Source organism: Chlamydotis macqueenii, chromosome 1 (assembly GCF_036417535.1).
Source record: "Chlamydotis macqueenii isolate bChlMac1 chromosome 1, bChlMac1.mat, whole genome shotgun sequence".
Taxonomy (NCBI): Eukaryota; Metazoa; Chordata; class Aves; order Otidiformes; family Otididae; genus Chlamydotis; species Chlamydotis macqueenii.
This window is the reverse complement of record NC_141556.1, coordinates 199,041,479-199,064,338: the sequence shown is the minus strand read 5'-3', so window position 1 is coordinate 199,064,338 and position 22,860 is coordinate 199,041,479. Positions and strand designations below refer to the sequence as shown.

Below are 22,860 nucleotides of genomic sequence, written 5' to 3'. Positions count from 1 at the left end.
GATAAGAATTAAGGTCAAAAACCAGTAAAAATGCTGTACTTTTTTTTGCCATCCGTATCAGCAAGACCGCTCAAAGTAACTACATTATAGTACAGTTTAATTCACTGTTGAGAAGTCAGGTCACTTATAAATGTCTTATAACCTACACTGTGTACTTTGCATCTAAAGTTAAGCAATATTTAAATATTTTAATAGCAAAGCTTAATTGTAAAGTGTGTCATGCAGTAAGTCTGACATTAACAGTTCTGAGTTGAATCCATAGTAAATGTTACACATACCTAGGGGTTCCTTAAACTTCAGGTAGATTATAGAACCATAGAATCTTAAGTTGGAAGAGACCCACAAGGATCATCGAGTCCAACTCTTGACTCCACATAGGGCAACCTAAAAGTTCAACTATGTATTTAAGAATGTTGTCCAAACACTTGAACGCTGACAGGCTTGGGGCCATGACCACTTTCCTGGGGAGCCTGTTCTAGTGTTTCACCACTTTGTCCTAACATCCAATCTGAACTACCCCTGACACAGATTTAAGATATTATTATGCACATGGAACATCTGTTAATGGGAATCTGTGGCATGATGGGCACCTTCATGGTTTTTTTAAGTGAAAAAATGGCAGCTAACAAAAAATAGAGATCACTAGCCAATTCAGCATTGGCTGGAAGATAAAGTCATGCCAACTCAATTTAGACATTATGCGTATGTTTTTAACTGTGACGATCACTGACATAACCACTAAGATAAACTATGTGTTCTTTGCCATTTGTAGGAGGATTCATCTGACAAAGTGTAGGAACTTACAGTGTAGACATCCACATTTAGGCTAAGTCCATAGACCTCCCTTGCAGACAACTGAGAAAACACACATTTTTAGGGCATGATTCATCTCATCCTAGAGTAGACACCTAAACTAGGACAAATTAAAGTAGACTTCTCAAATTTCAATTGCCTTACAAGGTAGACATCCATGTGAGAGGAATCTTAACCTTAATAAATTTAAAATCAAATCAAGATGTCCCTATCAAACAAGCTTTTTAAAACATTATTTGCCTGATTAGGTACAAAGGTACAATATTTTATGTAGGCACAACATTCTATGGCTTTTCTCACCCAGGAGGTGAGATTAGTTGATATCACCATCCCTCATGCATGAAATCTATTACTCCTAAAACTGAAGACAGGACAACTAACACTGACTGAGGAGCTTCTCCGCATCTTTACTTTCAGTTTAAGTACGATGAACTGACTTTTTTCTTCTGAATTCTACAGGAGGTTTACTAGCACTTTTTGAAAGTTTCGTTATTCCTAGTATTTTATTATATGCAAGCATTTTTCCTCTGCACTGTCCTTTAGTCTTTCTTTTGAAGGTTTTCTTATGCAGCCACTGAAATCATGAGGAATTTTCTGAAAAATAAAGACAGTGGTAATGAAAACAGTCACAAACTGTGACTCTCAGAGTAAAACATACACCTTCAAAATTTTCAAAAAATTGCAACGATCACTCAAAAGAAAGTGAAAAGATGGAGAGGATCTGAAAGACAGGTCTCCCAGCATGTGACAGTATAGCTAGAATGTATTCATCAGCTAGAGTCATTGGAAAAATAGAGAAATCAGCAAACAATCTAGAAAGTCTATTTTAATAGGATTAAATTGATACTTGTTTGAAACAGTCTTACATCAAAACTGAAAATGCTATGTCTTCTGATATCTTCAGACAGCATTTGTCTTTTAATGCCTATTCTGTGTTTGATGAATGTCCATATGAAGCTTCAAAAAAAAACTTCTTTAAGATCCATAGTCCAAGATATTTTTTCAGAAATTTATTCTGTTGAATACGCAGACATTTTTCAATAATCAAACAAATACTCAATATATTTTAATTTTAATACCGTGTTGCTGTATTTCATGGGATTTCTAGCTTGGTTGCCTTGCATCCACACTCTCCTTTCTGGGCTGAACAATTCATTTGGATTAAGTCTCTCTTGATTCACCATACACAAAGAGTTCAAGGAATATAGTTCAAGATATGACCTAACTAATAGATAGAGAATAGTTTGATCTCAGAAACACACAATTTTATTGCTCAAGGAGCAACACAGCAACATCCATGAATATATTTTTTTTAAATTTACCTCATTTCTGTCAAATTTTAAATATTCAAAACAGGTCTTTCCATTTTTGGGGAAAAACAAAAAGCATTTTGAATGTAACCCTCATTTTTTTAACAGACATGAGGAATTGCACTTTACAAAGTGCATTTCAATCACGATGCAAATAATCCCATGGGAAGTCTGTCCAGCCTTCTCATCCAGCTACATATGGCTTTTGTTATAGGCTTTAGACAGTGTTGAATAATTGTTCTACATAATGCCCCCATTTTCTTTGAAAACAAAAGGTTTATATTATGAGAAGAACAATTTAACCAGAAATAGGAGAGAGTACACATAACGAAAACAATGTGTAATCTGACCCTTGAAAAAGAAAGACACATACATATCTCCACAGTTTTTCTTCCTGGCTGAACGTTCATGTTTTACCTAAACATTACCAATTCTAAATGCCAGCAGCTACGAGGTTGGTATAACATGAAGAGAAGCAGAACAGCAATGGAACTTTAAAATGATACAAAAGGACACGTGGTTTTTCGTCTCCTGCTACCACGTGTACCAATCTAGAAGGAACTGGAACTGCATGGGAAGGAAGCACATTAAGAGCAAGTAGTCTACACAGTCTTCTCTTATACAGGTCACAACTATTTTGAAAAGATGCATGTTGCTCCTTAGAGCCACAGAACTCTCTGAGTGTCTCCACACTAGTGCTGAAGTTCAGATCAGCAGCCTAAATCTGTGCTCATTTTCTGTAGCAGCGGGGCTACAGTGGCAGCTTCTGCTTCCCCTTTGTCCAGTGGACCTGGCCGCCTCCAGGGTGGACCCACCGCTGGCCAGGTCTGAGTCAAACGGGGATGGTGATAACGTCTCTGTGATAATGGATTTAAGAAGGGGAAAATAAAACAGAAGTGTGGGTAGACAGGGGAAGGAGCAGGCCTTGTGGACCTCGCCCTCTGGCCTCCTTCCAGGTGGCCATCTGGGCCTGGCCCAGCCCAGCTGAGAGAAGACAGGAGAGAAGAGAGGATATGTGAGAGCATATGAGAGGCAACTGCCTGGGTCCATTTGTGAGGAAAGGAACGGCTGCAGATGCCAAGGTCAACGAAGAAGGAGAGGGAGCAGTAAGGTTGCTCCTGATAAAATTCCCCTGCAGCCTGTGGTGAAGACCATGGTGAAGCAGGATGTCCCCCTGCAGCCTATGGAGGTCCACGGAGGAGCAGAGATCCACCTGGAGCCCATGGAGGACCCCACGCTGAGGCAGGCGGATGCCTGAAGGAGGCTGTGGCCCGTGGAGGCCCACACTGGGGCAGCCGATTCCTAAGGAACTGCACGCCATGGAAAAGGACCCATGCTGGAGTAGTTACTGAAGCACTGCAGTCCGTGGGAGGGACCTCATGATCTAGCAGGGGAGGAATGTGAGGAGTTCTTCCCCCAAGGAGGAAGGAGCAGCAGAAACAACATGTTATGAACTGACTGCACCCTGCATTCCCTATTCCTCCTGTGCCACTCAGGCTGGGGGGTGCAGGGGGAGAAGGTGTTTTAGTCCAGAATTAAGTTAAGCCTGAAAAGAGGGGAGAGGTGAGGAAAGGTGTTCTTAAGATCTGTTTTTGTCTCTCATTATTCTACTTCAGTTTCATTGTTAATAAATTGTTTTCCCCAAGTTGAGTCTGTTTTGCTCTCTATGGTAACTGTTGAATGATCTCTCCCTGTTCTTATCTTGACTCTCAAGCCTTTTGTTATATTATTTCTGGTGGTGGGGAGGCTGAGTGAGAGGTTGTGGAGTGCTTGGTCCCGAGTGGGGCTAAACTACAACGCCATTTCATACTGTGTTTTGGCTTGTAGCATGGGACAGTCCTGGATCATGTGAACTGTTGTCTTCTCACACTAAACTGAATTGGAAGAAGGGCTCCAGGAGAGCATCTAATGCCCTCCAGTCACAAATAGGCACTCTTTGCATACAACAAGGCAACAGCTAGTCTGTGTTGTCTGCTGTACTTTTAGAGTAAGGTACATGATTGTCGATGGATACCAGTGAAATACATGTCCATGAAAAAAACTGTGATATATTGATGTAATTTTAAATTCTCATAGCAATCAACAGATTTCTGCTGACAGAACATGATGGAATCAATCAGGTCCATGTACAACTGACTAGCTGAGAATAAAGAGCAAAGGGTTTACCTTAATAGGGCTCCCATCTGGAGTGAGAACCTCTTCTGAAAGCTCCATCATCTTCAGCGCCATCAGGGCAATGGCTTTAGCATGACTAAGACTTTTCTTATGGAGTCCTGCCGCAACGCAGTATGCATCACCTATTGTTTCCACCTGCAGCAATCAGACAAATCAAATGTTAAAGTATGATAATGAGAAGAGATCCCTACAATCAGTTATCTGCAATCAAATAGCATTGCTTAAAAACATGTGAGCAAAACATCCATAAAATAAGCAATTAGACAACGGAGCATAATTACCTGAGTTTGCAAACAGGTGCAGTCAAAATCCGACATGCAATTGCATAGTGGTTCATCACCATTATAACCAAAGAAGATCATTATATTTAGAAGAGTATATGCCATCAGCTGAGATATGACAACATTTTCCGATAGCAGTCATACAGAAAACTCTATTTTCCTAAATGAGAAATTGCTTGCAGCTTTGCTTGACACTATCCTGGCTGAGTTTGCTGTTGTGTAAGAATAGTGCTACATTATAATAATTCAACATTACTATTTGTTTTGCCAGAAAAGTATATCAGGAAGAGAATTAGAAAACCAAAACATCACCATAAAAAAACAATTAAGAGTCTATAACTTCTCATTAGCAGGCAGCTCTTCCTAGTATATGGATAATTTACAAATAGATGCTATTGCTATAGACTTTTGACTGCACCTGTCTCTGTTATTTTCAAATAAGAATTGTTGCCTCTCTCTACTATGTAGGCTACCTGACTGTGAATTCCCTGCCTCCAGGCATCAAGTTCAGCAGATTGATCCCTCTGGTCTCTTCAGACACGCCTTACCTCTCTCTTATCCTTGCTTTTCTTTAAAGCAAGCTGTCCCTCAGGAGGAAGTGGGAGCAAAAGAAATTACAGAAGCCCTCTGGCTCTGGATAAAGGCAGCCTGAGAAACACTGAAACCCTCAAGTTCTGCAGCTTTATTGACAGCATTATGTTTTGCAGTCAGCTTGCCCACACATCTGCAACGTGCTCTGCACACAGTCTATTAACACGTGCCCAAGCAGACTCAGACCTCAAGGACTAGTTTGGTTTTTGCTGCATAACGAATCTGGCTTTCACTCTGCCCACAACACTACAGGATTGCCAGAAAAGGTTTCAGCAAAGACTAGGATGAGAAGAAAGCATACAGTGACCAAGGAGTTATTCCGGGAATAAATACAGCTGATTCTTCTCTCTGCAGGGATTCTATTAATACTAGTAGACCTGGATCTTCTCAGATTAATTTGCAGTCCTGATAAACCGATCTGGAAATACTATCTCAAAAAGTAAGCATTACATGTCAGTGTACCCAGAGCATGAATCTAGAACAGCAGTATGAGCAAATACTTCCCACCATCAAACTTGCAGAAACTGCTACAAGCCCATTGCCAAGTTTGGCTCCTTAGCCCTTCCTGCTGATTATGCAGGAGGATATATAGAAGAAGCTGAGTGTTTCTCATGACCTGAGACCTGAGACAGCTTTTAGAGCTCCCTCATCACTTTTGGAAGCTCCCAATAGTACTTGTGTATGGGAAAAAAACCCCACATGTATAGAATAATAGAATCATTACAGTTGGAAAAGACCTCTAAGATCATCAAGTCCAACTGCCAATGCAACACCACCATGCCTACTAAACCATGTCCCGAAGTGCCACGTCTACATGTTTTTTTAACACCTCCACAGATGGTGATTCCACGACTTCCCTGGACAGCTTGTTCCAATGCTTAACAACTCTTTCAGTAAAAAAAAAAAAAAAAGCGGTTCTAAAATGTAGGAACAATCAATACTGCTATCTGTCTGCCTGTTTTACCCAAGCCATATCTCAGGATCTCTGTCCACAAGAAGCAGAGACTGCCAAATCCCTGCAGTTTAGCAGGTTGTCTTTCCAAAGACAAACGGATGGGCGAGTGCATTGTGATGGTTGTTGAAAAATGTAGAAACTAGGGAAGAATAGAAATGAGCATAGTGATAAAAAATATCAGAAGTTAAAAAGACACTCTGGATGGCTAAGAAATAGATTGTAAAAAAAAAAAAAAAATCTAAACCAGAAGGAAGAATTAGCAGAAATCCAAATAACTGCACATCATCGTCCTTAAAAGCTGTGGATGAACATAACCAATTTGAATAGAAATAAAGGGGTTACTACAAAAAGAGCTGAGTTTCTGATGCCAAATACAAAAATAAAATACAAATTCTGCTCTTTATTGAATAATTTAGTTTTAGAATGACTTTTCCACTAAAGTTAGTTGCATTACACCACTGTAAGCAAGTATAGATCTGGGACCATATTCTGTTCCTGCAATTTTCAGGCAAACCTATTTACTTTGTTAGCATGCTCCCCTTTGGAAATTTCCCTAGCTGTGTAAACTAATTTAACACCAAATTGCACTCACTGACTGAGTAGAATCATTAGAGTTGCATTGCACATATCTGTGTACTACCAGAAAAATAGGAATGAAGCCATCTCATGTTAATTTTAGTCTGAAAATTAAAATTATAAAAATATCACTGTAGGATAGTCCTGTATCCTACACTACTTGTGCTTGTCCCTGTGAAGCTCCTCTGACACTAAAACTGGAGAATCAGGGGAATGATTAGGATTGATTAGACTGACCTGGTAGTTGAAACTGGATGTGATGAGTACTGATAAGATTGTCTAACGATTTACCATTCTGTGACTCTGTTTTCAGTCATTACAAAGATTTTTTCCCCAACTAAGCATTTAAGCTGAAATGTCCTTGTTGAGTATCTCCATCAATCTTTAACCTTGTCACTCCTCCTTCAAAATTCAATTTAACAAATTTTTCAATTATCTTTGTTTTTTTTTCCTCAACTCCTTTTTTTTTTTTTTAAAAAGCTCCAAGAGTTCTCATAATTCAGGTTGTTCACGGCAATTTGATTTGGTCCTCTCATATGGAATCATAGAATCCTGGAATGGCTTGGCTTGGAATGGACCTTAAAGATCACCTAGTTGCAATCCCTCCTGCCATAAGGAGGGACATCGTTCACTAGATCAGGTTGCTCAAAGTCCCATCCAACCTGGCCTTGAATTTCCAGGGATGGGGCATCTACAACCTCCCTGAGTAACCTGTTCCAGTGTCTCATCACCTCTGCCGTAAAAAAAATCTTCTTTATACTCAATCTAAACCTACTCTCTTTCAGTTCACAACCGTTGTCCCTTGTCCTGTAACTACAGACCTTTGTAAAATTCTCTCTCCATCTTTCTTATAAGCCCCCTTTATATATCGAAAGACCATAATAAGGTCCTCCTGGAGCTTTCTCTTCTTCAGGCTTAACAATCCCAACTCTCAGCCTTTCTTCATAGGACTGGTGCTCCAGCCTCTGATCAATTTTGTGGCCCTTTTCTGGACTCACTCCAACAGGACCATGTTCTTCTGTACTGAGGACTCCACACTTGGACGCAGAGTAGAGGGGCAGAATCACCTCCCTCAACCTGCTGGCCACATTTCTTTTGATGCAGCCCAGGATACAACTGGCTTTCTGGGTTGCAAGTGCACATTGCTGATTCATGCCTATTTTTTTATCCACCAGTACCCTTCTCTGCAGAGCTGCTCTCAATCCATTCATCCTCCAGTCTATATTAATATTGGAGATTACTCTGACCTAGATACAAGACCTTGCAGCTAGCTTTGAACTTCATGAGGTTATATGAGGACATTAAAATAGAAACTACAATGAAGAGTAATACTTCGCACTTCAGAATTTCAGAGTGAGCACATCCGTGAGTCAGATGCGCATGGGGAAGGTGGAAATTTCTCTTGTCTCTGCTGAGGAGCAAGAATTGGACCAGAAAAACAAAGTACTGCTCATAGCTCACTCCAAACTATCTGCTGGGTAGATCCTGAAATCACTGTGCACACCAGAAAGCACATAAATGTTCAAGTAAATGTCAATCGGATTAAGAGAAAATGAAGCTACTACTCAAGGTGGCTAAAAATAGCAGCACTCATATCTGTTTGATGCTCTTCAAGATGATGATATACAGTAACAAAACTTCAGAGGAAATTTCTACCACGTAATAAATGAACTTCTGAGTTTTTTACTTTGTAATGTGACTACTATAGTGCATTATTAGTAGTATATTTGATTTTTATATCCTCGCTAGATACACATGCAGGAAAAGTATTTTGCTATCACTGTTAAGACTGGAATACATTATTCTGCTTCCTTTAAAAAACAAAATATATTCTGTTTCGAGCATTTCAGACACTTCTTTGCATATGATTGACAGCTTTACCTTTATTAAAATTTAGTATATTTTTGTTCTAGTTAAATAATAATTTCTTACTGTTCTTAATATTTCCAGCCACTCACTAATGGCTTGACCTACTTTTACCCACTTTTCATTCCTTTTCACTGATTTACACTCACTGTGGTCATCTTCACTGGAGCTGTCACTAATTTGGAATTAATACATAGCACCACAGAAGAGAAGCAAGACTGAACTCAGATTTCAAAATTAGACCAGTCTATTAAAAATGTAGGATAGGCATATAAATACAGACCTGTTGTTCTAAGGGCATCCAATGTGTACCGATTAGTTAACACATTTCAAAACACAATAAGTAAAAAACTACCTAGAATTGTACTGGGTAAATATATCTGGCTTTTCTGACAAAATCTGTGCTTCTTTTCTTCATAGTAACATTACCTGTACTCTTATCAAGACTGCAGTTGATACCAAACTGAGGAGACCAGTCAACTTGCTCTAGGGTAGGGCTGCCATGCTGAGGGACATGAATAGGCAGGATGAATTGGCCAGCAGGGAACTCATGAAACTCAACAAGGACATGTGTGAAGTCCTGCCTCTGGGAAGGAATTTCCCTGGAATTGATACAGCCTGAGGCCAACTTCCTGAGGAGCAGTTCCCAGGAAAGAACCTGGGGGTCCTGGTGGGCACCAAGTGGCACATGGGCCAGCAGTGAGTCCTGAGAGTAAAGATGGCCAATAATAACCTGGGCTGTATGAGCAGATATGGGGGAAGTGGTTATCACCCCCTACTCAGCATTCATTAGACCACACCTAGATATTGTGTTCAGTTTTGGGCTCCTCAGTACAAGACAGAGATTGATAAACTGGATCCATCTCAGTGGGGGGCAACCAAGACGGTGGGGCTGGTGGCACCTGCCCTGCGAGGAGAGGCTGGGGGAGCTGGGCTGCTTCAGCCTGGAGCAGAGAGAGCTTCAGGGGAACCTAAGAGCAGCTCCCAGTGCCTGTGGGAGGTCTTCAAGGACATAGTGGTGCAGGGTGTGAGGGCAAGAGACAACAATGATGTCAACAACCTTATGGATTAGGAAAGAGGAAAGCCTGTGAAACTTATTGACCCCAAGATCTCACTCAGATAAAAATAATTTTGCAAGTTTTTTAAAGAACAATCAAACAGTTTCGCAGACAGTGAGGATTTTCATATATGCTTCAGCAAATACTGCGATAAAGAACATAATCCTTGTATTTTAGGACATAAATCTCAAAATGAAAATGCTAGAAAGAAGTCTGCCATATGTACCTGACATTTCATAAGTAGCTCATGGGCTTCTTGCACTTATTCAAGTACTCACACTCAATACTGTCAAACACGGACCATTATAATGTACTAGCTACGGCAGTTTCTACTGTAATCCAAACTTTAACTACATGGTACTGCCTGTCCCCTGATCTATCTATTAGCTATTGTGGCAGGTAGACCTGCTCTAAGCTAGGAAACTCAAAAAAAACATGTGGCTAGGAAGCTTCTAGAATCAGGTGGCTGTTGTAAAAATGGAGTCTTCAGTCAATGAGAACTGATGTGACCATATATGACCACAGATCAGATTCGACTGGGGTGTAAATGGAACCCACCGGAGGGCAAGCTTGAGTCAGTCCTCAGAGCAGCGGGTCTGCAGTCGAGGACTCTCCCCTTAGGTTGGGAAGTTGCCTAAGGAAACTTCAAGGTTGGGAGCCCTCCCTTTGATAGGTGAGTGACTGTGCATTTTGGATCACTGGAACTCCTGAGTGTAGTATTAATTCCTGAGTGACACTTTGAATCTGTAGACTGTTAATGTTTTCGGCATTTTAAAGCAATTTTGCTTACATTTTTTAGACAGAGGAAGAATTTTTTTACAATGAGGGTGGTAAAACTGGAAAAGGTTGCCCAGAGAGCTGGTGGATGCCCCATCCCTGGAAACATTCAAGGCCAGGTTGGATGAGGCTCTGAGCAACCTGATCTCGCTGGAGATGTCCCTGCTCCTTGCAGGGGGGTTGGACTAGATGGCCTTTGAAAGTCCCTTCCAGTCCAAACTATTCTGTGATTCTGTGATTCTGTATCTGTGCTTAGTTGCCTGCTTCCATGCTCAGATAGTAATTTGGTACACCAGACCCCTCCCATGTTGTCATCAGCATGCTTTTTCTGAGAAATGGCTGAAAACTAGGTTTATGTGAGCCACAAGGCCACAGACTGGGAAGGCTTTGTTTGCGAAAGTTTCAGAACACTCTAGGTGAGCTGTTACCTTCTCATGCATGACTCACCCTGTGCCTTTGAAAGTGCACTACAGAGTGCATGCTCCTGCTCCCATAAGTACCCCAAAACAGGAAAAAGATTGCGTCAGTGCTAGTGCTAAGATACTGTTTGTCAACACAACAGCAAGATCATGTTTAGCTCAAAAAATCCTGTATCTTGGCATGTGTATTTTGGCATGCAGGTCAGGGATGTTATTAATCACTAAGTGGGAAGGAGGGCAGATGTGAAATATTTTGGGCAGCTTACAGTAGAAAGACTTAAACAAGTCACTTAATCTAAAACACAGATTCTAAGGAAAGACATTCTAAAGAAACATGCTGGAGAGAAACTTTAAGAGATGAAATTTGTGTGCTCTTTCTTCGGAGGTGGTGTAACTGCAGTTCAGAAAAGCCTTCACCAAGCATGGCCTAAGTATACATGTATGTATGGTTTTAAACTAAAAGAGGGTAGACTTAGTTTAGACATAAGGAATAAATTTTTTACAATGAGGGTGGTAAAACTGGAAAAGGTTGTCCAGAGAGGTGGTTGACGCTTCATCCCTGGAAACATTCAAGGCCAGGTTGGATGGGGCTCTGAGCAACCTGATCTGGTTGGAGATGTCCCTGCTCCTTGCAGGGGCGTTGAACTAGATGACCTTTAAAGGTCCCTTCCAACCCAAACTACTCTATGATTCTACGATACAGTATTATTTATAGATTCCTAAAATCTCTGAGATACTAAAAAAAAACCTCCTGTTTTTTCAAGGTTTTAAAAGTTTTCAGGATAGGATCTGAGAACAAGACTGTCTTCAAACAGACCCAAGAATCTCCTTTAGTTTCTACTTTAGTATTTGGTTCTCTTAACTTCTGTGTCTCAACTTTTCAAAATTAACTCCTAAGCAGAGAAATCTTGTGGATAAGTTTCAAGGTAACTCTGCAATGATTTTATGACACTGCATTCTGCTTTTGGAAATAGTTCCGTGTATGGAAAATCCCTCCCATGTGAGAAGGAATAGATTCCAAGTGTTCACCTATGAAGTTCAGAGATCTGTTCATCTGGTAAAGCTCTCCCTTTCCCGAGAGCCTAATTATGAAGAAATTGCTCTTACCAGGCCTGAGGGCATTTTATTTTTAGTGAGTTTAATGATGCTACAGGCTGGTAAGTTTAGGAGCATTTTGTAGGAAGAGCTGTATTTGAACTCCTTTCTATAGCACCTACTTAGCAGTCTTAAGCATAAAGCTTTCAGTATGCAATATATGGAGGAACTCTTTCACCTACATATTAATTCAGAGTGCTGTTTTCTTTACAAAAGGAAAAGAGACAAATAGTACTTGCTGTGTAGACTCAGTATCTAGTATTTTTAAAGGTTTGGGTTTTTTCACAAGTTAAAATAGAGACATGCTAGGACAGTTTACATGATGTCAGCATCAAGTTTGCACGTAACAGTCATGGAATACAAAAGTCGTAATGCATAAATGATTTCTCTCTTCTGTAGGCAAGTATGAAATTTTTAAAAAATCACACCAAATACGTCTGATGAATATAAAATGTCCTGGCTGGCATTCTGCCTTATGTGAGATAGTTGCAATGCGGAAGTAAATAACTGTTTAACAAAATAAGCAAATATTAAAATCAGCATGCATAATTTAAGACACATTTCAGTTTCATGTGACTGCTCTTCTCTAGATGTAAGAGTGATCTTAATTTGCTACAGGTATCTCTGGTATTAAAACTACTACTGAACAAAAACATCTTCCTCAAGGTTACATGAGCTTTAATTTATCTGTCTTGAAATTCATATGTTAGCTAGTTTCTCTTAACTTACCTAAGTATTCTCCATATTAATTTAAATCATTTAAGAAATTAAGATAACATCATGAATGTTATTTGCATGACTGAAAACACTGCATCGTGGCACACTCAGGTAGATGAAGGGCCAACCATATGTTGTCACGGTTGTGCTATGCATTTGCCAGATCATAGAATCATAGAATCATAGAATCACATGGTTGGATGGGACCTATAAGATCATCTAGTCCAACCGTCTTCCCACTACCATTGCTGCCATAGCTAGTAAACCATATCTTGTAGCTTCTCATCAAGCCGCCTCTTGAACACTGCCAGGGACGGCGACTCCACCACCTCCCTGGGATCTGACACAGTTTAAATAGAAATGGCCTAGGCTGGTGGAAAGTGAAATCAATATTCTCCAGTCCCTCAGAAGAACTAAAATTTACAAGATGGAAACATTTCACACAAGAAAACAAAGGATTTACATATTAATCATTGATTTTACAAAACATAGCATCAGGGAGACCCATACACTGCAACAGGGCATGCTCTTAGCCATGGTTCCTGTCCAGCCTCTGTGTCTGGACTTGCTCCTCAATATGGGAGCCTCAAAGGAGGATACTCGTCTGGGTCCTGTCCAAATAAAAGGTCAGAGTTCACACACAAACTGAGGACTCTGGAAGCACTCCCAGGACCTGCAAGTGGGGCATAGGCTCTAAGGCTCCCAAGTAGCTTGACAGAAACAGAGTGGGACACTTACAAACAAATGTGTGCTTTCAAGATAAGAGGAAAGTGGAAGGAGAGAGACAGAAGAGAAAAAGAGAGAAAATGTATACAAGCATGGTACTTCTGAAGAAATTATATACAAAAGCAGAAGTCCTAGACTCTGTAGAGGATTCTTGCATGATGAATTGCCTAAAGCAGGGGAACATGCACAGATGTTTTAGTGCTTTGTGCAGGTCTGTATGTTTATAAAGTAAAGAATAACTCTTCTGGAGCCTGCATGTCTGTTTGCTTCATTTGCACATCTCCCTAAAGACAAAAAGTGTAAATCTTCCACAAGGCTGCAGAAAAATACATCCTTAAAGTAACGGGAAGTCTTAAAATATCCTGGAGCTCTTGGGTGGTTGATGCACCAGATCTGTAGAGAAAATCCAGAGAATCTGTTGTGTTTCCTTTTTTCTTTTTTCTTTGACTTAACTCAAGGGCACTTCTGAGTTCCCAAAAAAGATAGGTGCCCTAGCTTTTCCTTGACTTCATACTAGAGTGAGACACACTTGTGTGCCAGTAAGTCCACACACAGCCAGAGTTCAATGACAAAGTCAGTGCTACTGTCTGCTCAGAGCAAGAAAAGGAAGAAGGTACAGGAGCTCCCTGTGATGGAACCTGAACAGAACAACATGCTGAAGGGCAGCTCTGCCAGGGTGGGTGGCACCACAGAGAGAGCGGGATTCTGGGCAGTGGCAATTTTCTTCTATTATCCATTTTCTTCTATTACACATTCAAAATCCTCTGAATTTAAACTAATAGGAAGAAGCAACACCTAGTACATCAGTAATCCCCAAAACTGCACCTATTCATCTTAGAAAAGGTATATTACGGTATTTTATGCATATAATACTGCTCACATAAGAGTATCAGTATAATTTACATATTTTAATTGTATTTCATAATAATTTTCATTCAGCAGATGCCTAAACTGAAGCTAAAAGAATCTGAAACCTTCTCAAAATGGTCATGTAGTTGCACTGAAGTTAAAAGATTAAAACTGCAGAAGTGATGAAAAGAAGACAAAAATAGTGGTCATAGATTTTACATGAAAACTTGGAGACTATGTTTTTTAACTTAAAGCCTGCAAAACCTTGGAAACAGTCTGAAGCTCATGACTCCTTTCATTGCAGTATTCTTTAGTCATTATAGCACCGACAGTAAGCTTAAGAACATACATATGAATATGTACAAATATTGGTTCTCAAGGAGGGATAGTCATGGCATTAAGAAAGGACTGGTATTTTCTGTAAACTGAATGCAGTTTACAGTTCTGCAACTTAAACTACTGGTATAAAAATGTAAAGTGATATTTCTAGAAAATGTGAGTTTAAAATTAGGTTCTTAAATGCATTATATCACAACCTGAATATAAACAACATTTTTCAGAACTAGTGTGTATCAGTCTCGAATGATTGCAGAGCAGTCCAGAATTCCCATCCTTTTTTAATCTCAGATCTTACAATGAGCAAAAATTAAGACTGTAGCTAGTTAGGTCTATAAAATCAGAAAATGAAGATCTGACATACTAACTGTAGAATTCAAAAAAAAAAAAAAAAGCATATTATTCAGTGTAAAGTACGTGACATAATGTTGCCAGGATTAATAGCCAGAGAGAACCCCAAGGAAGAAACAACTTCTGCTTCTGTATATAATTTCTTCTTCAAGAGTACCATGGTTGTATACACTTCCTCTCTTTCTCTTTTGTCTCTTTCCTTCCACTTTTCTCTTATCTGAAAAGCACACATTCGTTTGTAATGGTGACACATGTGTATGGCACCACTCGGAAAGACTGTCAGTTTAGCCAAATAATGAAAACAGAAAGAAAGCAGAAATTCACATAATGAAGTTGTGAATTTTAATTATAAAATTAACCAGTGGAATTATATTGTGTTCTTCAATAAATATTAAATAAACTGACAATTAAAATTTTGACAGCAAAGACGTATAGCAAAGAAATTTTGGCAGCTGACAATAGTTCATTGTTGAAAACCCTCAGAACTCTCTGCTTAGACACAGAAAGTGGGACTCAGCACATTACAGAAAGTCCAGTTCAGTGATAGGGGAAAATCTGCAAATGTCTTCAAGGGCAGATGGTGCACTGACCAGAGAGAGGACAAAGAAACTAACACCCACAGGAGCAGGCCTCGTTCTGCTCTGTTTGGCTTGGTGTTACTCTCCTAGCATATATAGCCACACAGCCAGTGCACCATGGCCAAAAAAACAGCCCCAGTACACGCTGCATTTACTCCAGACAGTAGTTAAAGGGCAAGGGAGGGAAATGCGGTTGTTTCAGAAAAGAGACTGAGGGGGAAAGAGCTGAGAAAGCAGGCCTAAACAGCCAAAAGGACTCAACAAGAAAAAATATTTATAATTATCCTATGGCAAAGACATATTACTTGGAGAGAGAAACAGAAGCTGCAGGAATCTTAAGCAGGGAAGATTTCGGTCTGCAGGATTGTTTTAAATGCCAGCAGCCATGGCTGCAGCATATCTAAATAGCTTATTTGATAAAGAGATGGTTTAGCTGGAGCATTGTTTCCCAGCACTTGGCTCATAAACAACAGGAACATACAGAGACAAACAGGTCAAGACGAAGACACAAACTGTCAGGCCAACCAGTACATACTTTATTCAGAGCAACTGCTTTCAAAATTTACTGAGATCTCTCTCCCAGTACGTCTGCTCCTGGAGTCCATGTTTCTACTTGCATGTTCACAGACACTAACTTACCAACCGTCTGCAACTACATCACTTTGATTTGCACTCCCTACTCAACAGCATCTTTTTCTCCCATTCCAAGCCAACAGTCAGCAGGACCAGTTTCCAAATGCATTGCCAGGTCTCAGTTCTCTCACATCCTCTCCCTTCTATGATTCTCCCAAGAGTGTCCCTCTTTTCATGAAGGCTATATGTAAGCAGATTCCTTCTAAAGTTTCACTCTTTAAAACACAGATTCTTGCAGACTGCTAAAACTGTCACCCAGGAGTGTATTACCATGCATCTCAGTTACTGCAATGTCTCCCTCAGCCTAGACAAATGTAATCTGTCATCTTTGGAATCCATTCAAAATGCTCCTGTGAAGTTAACTTTCTGAGTCCATCATCTGCCTGTGTCATTCTTACCTATGCATCCATCCTTTGGATATCCTTTCCCTACCTCACCAGCTATAGCTACTTTCATTTCCAAGAAATTTCAAAGTCTAATTTATTTCCCTTCAGCCCTCTCCACACATTTCTTATTCTGTATCCAACAGCTCATTATGTTTGCCCTCTACGTCTGACTTGTTAAGTGCGAGGATCTTTGTTCTTCTTCTGTGCCATACTTCTGTGTGAACATCCCTGAATAAATAGTATGAGACAATTGAAAATATTACATTCATTGTCTGAGTGCAAAGTTAGAAGCACCAAGGTTCTGAATTCAAAATGCTGTAACAGTAAAGCTGGGTAAATAATTTACAGCATGGAATCTATTTAATGAATTTTGCTTAATTTTCTGTTTACAGAACAGTAAATTTGGTATTCAGAAGCACTCACCAAATAATCTTTGCAAATTGCTCTTGCCATGTTGCTTAAAAACAAGCAAATTTGAAAATTGATCTGTTTTGATGTACATATAGGTCACACAATAAATTTCTAGAGCATAGTTACAGGAGTATATCTTAAGAGGCAGGCTGTGTGTCCAAATACTGGTGATTACATACCCTAAATTCACTGCCTGACAATAACATCTAAAATTATAGTTGTGGTGGTGATCATTCCTAGCAATAAACTTAGCTTCCAGAATATATCTGAAACAAATGAAAGAGATATAAACACACGAGCTATTTTTATTTTAAAATGCAAATACTTTTTCAAAAGTATTGTCATTTTATTTTAAGCCTGATTCTCTAATGAAAAAAAAAAAAAGGTTCATGGCTTCAGTTTTGTCTTTCTGAAATGCTCAACTGAGTCATTTTCACCTAACCCCACAGTAACTTTTTTAGACTTCTGGTTAAAAAAAAAAAAAAACAAAAAACAAATGTAAGAAGATTAAGAGGGAGGAAAAAAGGTACATACAGCTCCAAAAGAGCCACAGGGCACGCTGCCTTGCTTATGGGTGGGCCGTGAAGGGAAGCAGGGAAAGTATGGGGAGGTTCAGGGGACATGGGGGAGTAGGGAAATGGAGGAAAATTCAGGATGAAAGGATCTGAGAAAGAACTGGCTATATTAAGGCAGTAACAGTGGAGAAAGGCTGTTAGACATGTAAAACACCCTTCCACAGAAAAATAAGTTTTGTTTATTCCTCTGCTCATAGAATTACATGGAGGTCTTATCTTTTTGGAGTGTTTATTTTTTTTCTGAATGCATAAATCTTATCTTGCCTATCTCAGCAGCTGTCGTCTTATTTCACTGGTCAGGATTGTATTTTCATATGTGAACATCTTTCTATCTAAAGTGGCACACAGCTAGGTGAAAGGCAGTCAGCCATGGTCTAAATGGAATCACATTCATGACCTATGTCTAAATATTGCTTCTTAGTGTTCTCACAGGACTCAGCCAACCTTCCTTCCAAACAGGTCATAGAGTTTTGCATACTTTATTTTCTATTCCCATGCAACTGTACTTTTCAACAAAGAATGTCCTGAATGCCTTAAAACAGTTAACTAAAATTAATCATCTGGGAAAATACTAACCACCTCCATGTACCAGATACAGCATGTGAAACGGAGTCACTAGATACCATTCTTGACTGAGGGTCATATGGTCCTGAAGTCCCATTCTCAGAGCTAGCTTGAGATCCAGTGCAGTAATATCAGACAAATACAAACTGAGATCAAACTTACAATCTTTTCTGACTATATCACCATAACAATTTTCAAATGAGGGTTGGTACCTCCCCTCGTAGTCTGCTCCCAACGTCTCCTCTGGCTTCTGAGCATTAGTTAATACAAACCCCTAGCCCAGGAGCACAAAACTTACTGACAGTGTGATCTTCTACTGTGGTATACTGTCCTACCAACCTATATCTACACTATGTTCAGTTTTATCTGTGGTATGTATTGTAGCATTTCAGTCTCAATTATTATTTAAGTGGCTAATTAATATTTTTGATGTGTTTTAAAGTTTATTAGAGGCTAAAAATTAAAGTGACAGCACTCTCGTGAAAACCTTTTCTCTATAGCCTATCAACAAATACTATTTGAAACAGTTTGAAAACTGGTGATTTAGTTTGCAAGCCTCAGACAGAAAATTAAGTAAATATATAATTTGACAACTACTTTTTTTTTCTTTTGGTGAATTCATTATAAAAAGAAATTTGCTCTGCTTTTCCTTCACAAAATTAAAGGTATTCCATAAACAAAACACATTATCTGTAGATTTCACAGGATAATTATACAGATAATATCTTAACTGCATTTATTAAATTCTACCTTCCCTCTTTTTTCTCTCAGATACATATTGGACACCAAGTCCACTGAAGTGAAGTAAGGTGACGAAGTCTGTAACAAAACCAACATATGCGACTTCTCCTTTTCTGCAGAGCAGTAAAGTAGTGTGACACCTCAGTGCCATGTCCCACTCACTCCATTTACTAGGAATGGACATCTGCTGTCCTCTTCTTGTTTTTCAGAGGAAAGATAAGGGCCTAAACCATTCAAGTTTCAGCTGAAATAGAAAGTATTTGAGTGCCTTCCAGTAGCTGCAGCTTGGGCTAGGATCATCACTGTGCACTTCATCAGCCTTACAGCCCTGTGGCTGATGTGTCACCTAAAAGAAAACAGGCTATAATGCAGGAGGTGTATGTTCCTATAGGAAAATGGGAATATCAGGCATATATTACCATGGGGGAACAACCATGATGACAGCACAGCATCAAAGCATGATTTTCAAAGGGGATATTTCAATTTATTTTTTTCAGGCAAAAAAAAAAATATTGCCCTTCAGTTTTTATAGGGAAGGTCTGTAATTTATGAAGATGGTTACTGGGAATTTTTTCTCTTAGTTTCAATTAGATTTTACTAACTTAGGACTTGAGCTATTACCTTGTAGATGTCCAGAAATCCACACTGATGGTCAAACCGCGTGTAGAGTTCGTTCAGCATGCTGATGACCTGCATGGGTGTGCACTGTGCACAGATGGCAGTGAAGCCAACAATGTCCGAGAAGAGCATGGTGACATCGTCAAACTTTCTGGCCTGAACCTGCTGCCCTTGCCACAACTGCTGAGCCACTTCTTCAGGAAAAATAGAAATAAGGAGATCTACTGTTTTCTTTTTCTCCTCTTCCAGGGCTTGATGTGTACATTCTAGTGTTGCCTTCAACTTATCCATTCGTTTTTTCAAGCCATCCTGGGCCTTTGCTTGCTCCCCAACCAATATGACATCCCGAGTAGCATCATGGATAGGTATGTCTGAAAGATGAAGGCCTCGGCCCATCAGTTCATCCAGCTTGTCCACACAGGGGGAACCCAGAAACAAAATTGAATTCGATTCTGGCACATGAATCATTTGTCCTTTAACTTCCATCACCTGCAAAATAAAAATAGAGTTTAGAAAAGGAAAAACTAGCTGATAGGTGTAGATCCAAATTCTACTTTCCTCATCTTTCTTGTTCAGCTAAAATGATAAACATAAACCTTAGCCTTTTATACAGAAGCCTTTTACACTCACTCATATAGTCTGCTTACCCAGATGAGTCAGAAAATAGCCTATACTGACACAAAAGTATTCCCAAATCAGATGTTAGATTCCAATTTAACTCAATTAAATAAGAAAGCAACCACAATAACATGTATTTCTCAGAATGGTGTGTAAATAATGTTTTTAAATTTTGCTCCTGGAATGTACTTGGCCTTAAAGATAAATTCCAGAGTAGCTTCTTCTCTGTTAGTTAGCTATAAATTATAAAAAGCTCAAAATTAAAGAGAAATTACAACTATCTGAAAGCAGGCTAGTGAAATGGTAAAGTAGCTTCCACTCTTTTTCAGTAAAACAGCTACTAAGTCAAATGTTTCCATGTCATAGAGGAATCAGTTAAGAACAGACATGGAAAAGACATTAAATTAATGAACAGCACGGAAAAAGTGTACCAGCGCTCCTATTTCCTCTTTGCCTTCTCATACATGCAGCAGAGTTGAAGGCTGACATTCTGTTAGTCTGCAAATTTCTTGGGGATAGAGATTCATGTAATTTGTATTTGCAGAATAGAAGAAGGAACAATAGGAAAGTGTTTAATCTCACTGGTTTATAGCTTTTGCATTTGCCTGTTAAATGGCTAGATGTTTTGAGTGCTGTCCAGTGGTTGATACCAATGAGGCCCTGGCTTGTTAGCTCTTGCTCCATAATTGCAGTTGAGCACAAAACTACTAGATGGAAATGAACAGTGAAAACCAACTGTAACGATATATTTGACATTTGGGGCTACATGCTTTCCGGTTTTTATTAACTTAATCGAATCACACAAAAGTAACTGTCAAATACTGGAAAGTGACACTTCTCACCTGAATATAGTATGAAAAAAAACAAAAGCAAGCAATCAGAAAACTAAGATGAACATGTTTCATTTAAGCAGAAAATAATTAAATTGGATAAACTGGATCTCTTTGTAAATACAGCCTACCACAGCCTCTGCCATGAAAAATAATCACAGTTCATGTTGGCATTCCAGGACTACACAAAGACCAAGGCAATTCCGTGCTAGGTGATCTAAAACTAACCAGTCCTTACCCCAAGGATCTCACATTCAAAACAGGCACAACACACAAACCTTGTGCATCTAAGCACAGTGTTAGGCACCATAATGCCTTAAATCTGTATTTTTCTGTTCTACACAATCCACTGAAATACAAAGGTCGCCTCCAGTCACCCTTTCTTTCATCGTGTAGGCATTCTCTCACTCCCACATGATTCACTTTATCATTTAATCCTCCTTCCGTCCATAATCCTCCCAAGCAAAAAAGGAAAACCTCAATCAGAGAAGCCAGAGGTGTCTGTAATAATGATGTGATTTACGTGTCCCGTGGCCTGGAAGCTCCTGCTGAGCTGACAGCTACCCCTACATGGTACTTTCCATGTTTGGGGGAGATGTTGGGAAGCTCCTGCTTCTATTAGGGATTTCTTAAATCAGATAATACACTGTTAATGCAGATCCTACTGTCAATGTGGGGACTGAGTCTATCTTGTCCCCATGCCCCTCTGCCTCCATACCTCATCCTGCCAGCAACCCAACAGATGACAACTTCTGATGTCAGCCTGGGGACTCAGTAAATGAAGGTAAATCAAAGTAATCAAAACTGCCATTTTTCCCAATTTATATTCCCATACATGTAATAATATTTACATTTCTAATTCTTGTTTCCTCAGCTTCATTCTGGGACAGTGATCTCTGTGAAAAAGCTAGTTCAGCTACCTGGATGGGCAAATGTAGTGCTTCAAGAGTAATTGTTTGTTTTAATTTTTAAAACATAGGGCTCTCTGCTAAACACATAAGGAAAATAGATGCTTTCTTCATGCATGCAGCCTCATGCTTTTAAAGGGCATGTACAAAGTTGTTTTAACTCTGAAGTACAAATTGCCAAATGTGAAATACATGGCATGGCATTTCTAAATTATCTTCTTATTTTGTTCCCCTTTGCCAGAGAGTTTTTCTGTTTTCTCTTCCTAGAAATTCACTGGTGTGCAAAATAAATGTATCTTATATTATCACTTCTCTCTTCTACCTCCAGGTGAAAATAGGGTGTCAGCTCGAGAGGAGGGAGTGCGACCACAAAGCCTGGCTGAGCCAGCCTGGCCAGGGGATGGGCTGCTTGTCGGCAAGGCAAGGCACCGGACTTGGAGCTGTGCTTCTCCTGTTAACCTGCTGTGAGACTAGAAGAAAATTAATGCATCCCTCTGTGCTGCTGCTTCGCCTTTGTCAATTTGAGGTGTTAAACTCTTTGACGCGATCTCTGTCCGTGTGAATACATTGTGCCAACCTTCCCCAGGTGGATTCTTCTCAGAAACACTGATGGAGTGAATAACATACTAAACAGGCACTCTGGAGTCCTCTGTTCTGCTTCTGGGTAATCCCAGGCAAATTATCAGCTCTGAGTATTTATTTGGCCTTTCAGCACAGCAAGAACAATCATATTGACCACACTATAACACACTTTGAGACTTATGTGTGAGAAGCAATAGAAATCCTGTAAAATGCCTAACAAATAATAACTTGCTCTTCTGCCCAAGTGAACTGAGCCCCTGCTTCAACAAGGTTGAAGGTTTCTAGAGCAATTTTAGAGATTTTTGCAAAGGTATTCTCCTTACACAACTGCTCAGTTTCCTGAAAGTGTCAAAGGTTCAGTGCTATTTTGACTTTATCCTCTGAATACTATTATCCTTTGCTCTGCTTAACAGGAATTGTTGATGTTTCCTATCACTTCTTTTATGTTAACATTAGTGATTCTGATGTCCTGCCCTCTCTTCATCGATGACTGTAGGGTTTTTTTAGAAACTGGCCTGTTA

At 39.6% G+C, this 22,860-nt stretch overlaps 1 protein-coding gene across 1 annotated transcript in view; it reads right to left on the bottom strand.

Annotated features, from left to right (window-relative positions):
* The window catches only part of GUCY1A2 (guanylate cyclase 1 soluble subunit alpha 2), a 146,753-nt gene that overhangs the window by 41,081 nt on the left and 82,812 nt on the right, over positions 1 to 22,860 (bottom strand). The window contains exons 5-6 of the mRNA XM_086742489.1: positions 19,405 to 19,890; positions 4,290 to 4,433 (exon numbers count right to left, since the gene is read on the bottom strand). Of these exons, the coding sequence (XP_086598615.1) occupies positions 4,290 to 4,433; positions 19,405 to 19,890 (630 nt within the window). The remainder of the gene's footprint in view (positions 1 to 4,289; positions 4,434 to 19,404; positions 19,891 to 22,860) is intronic.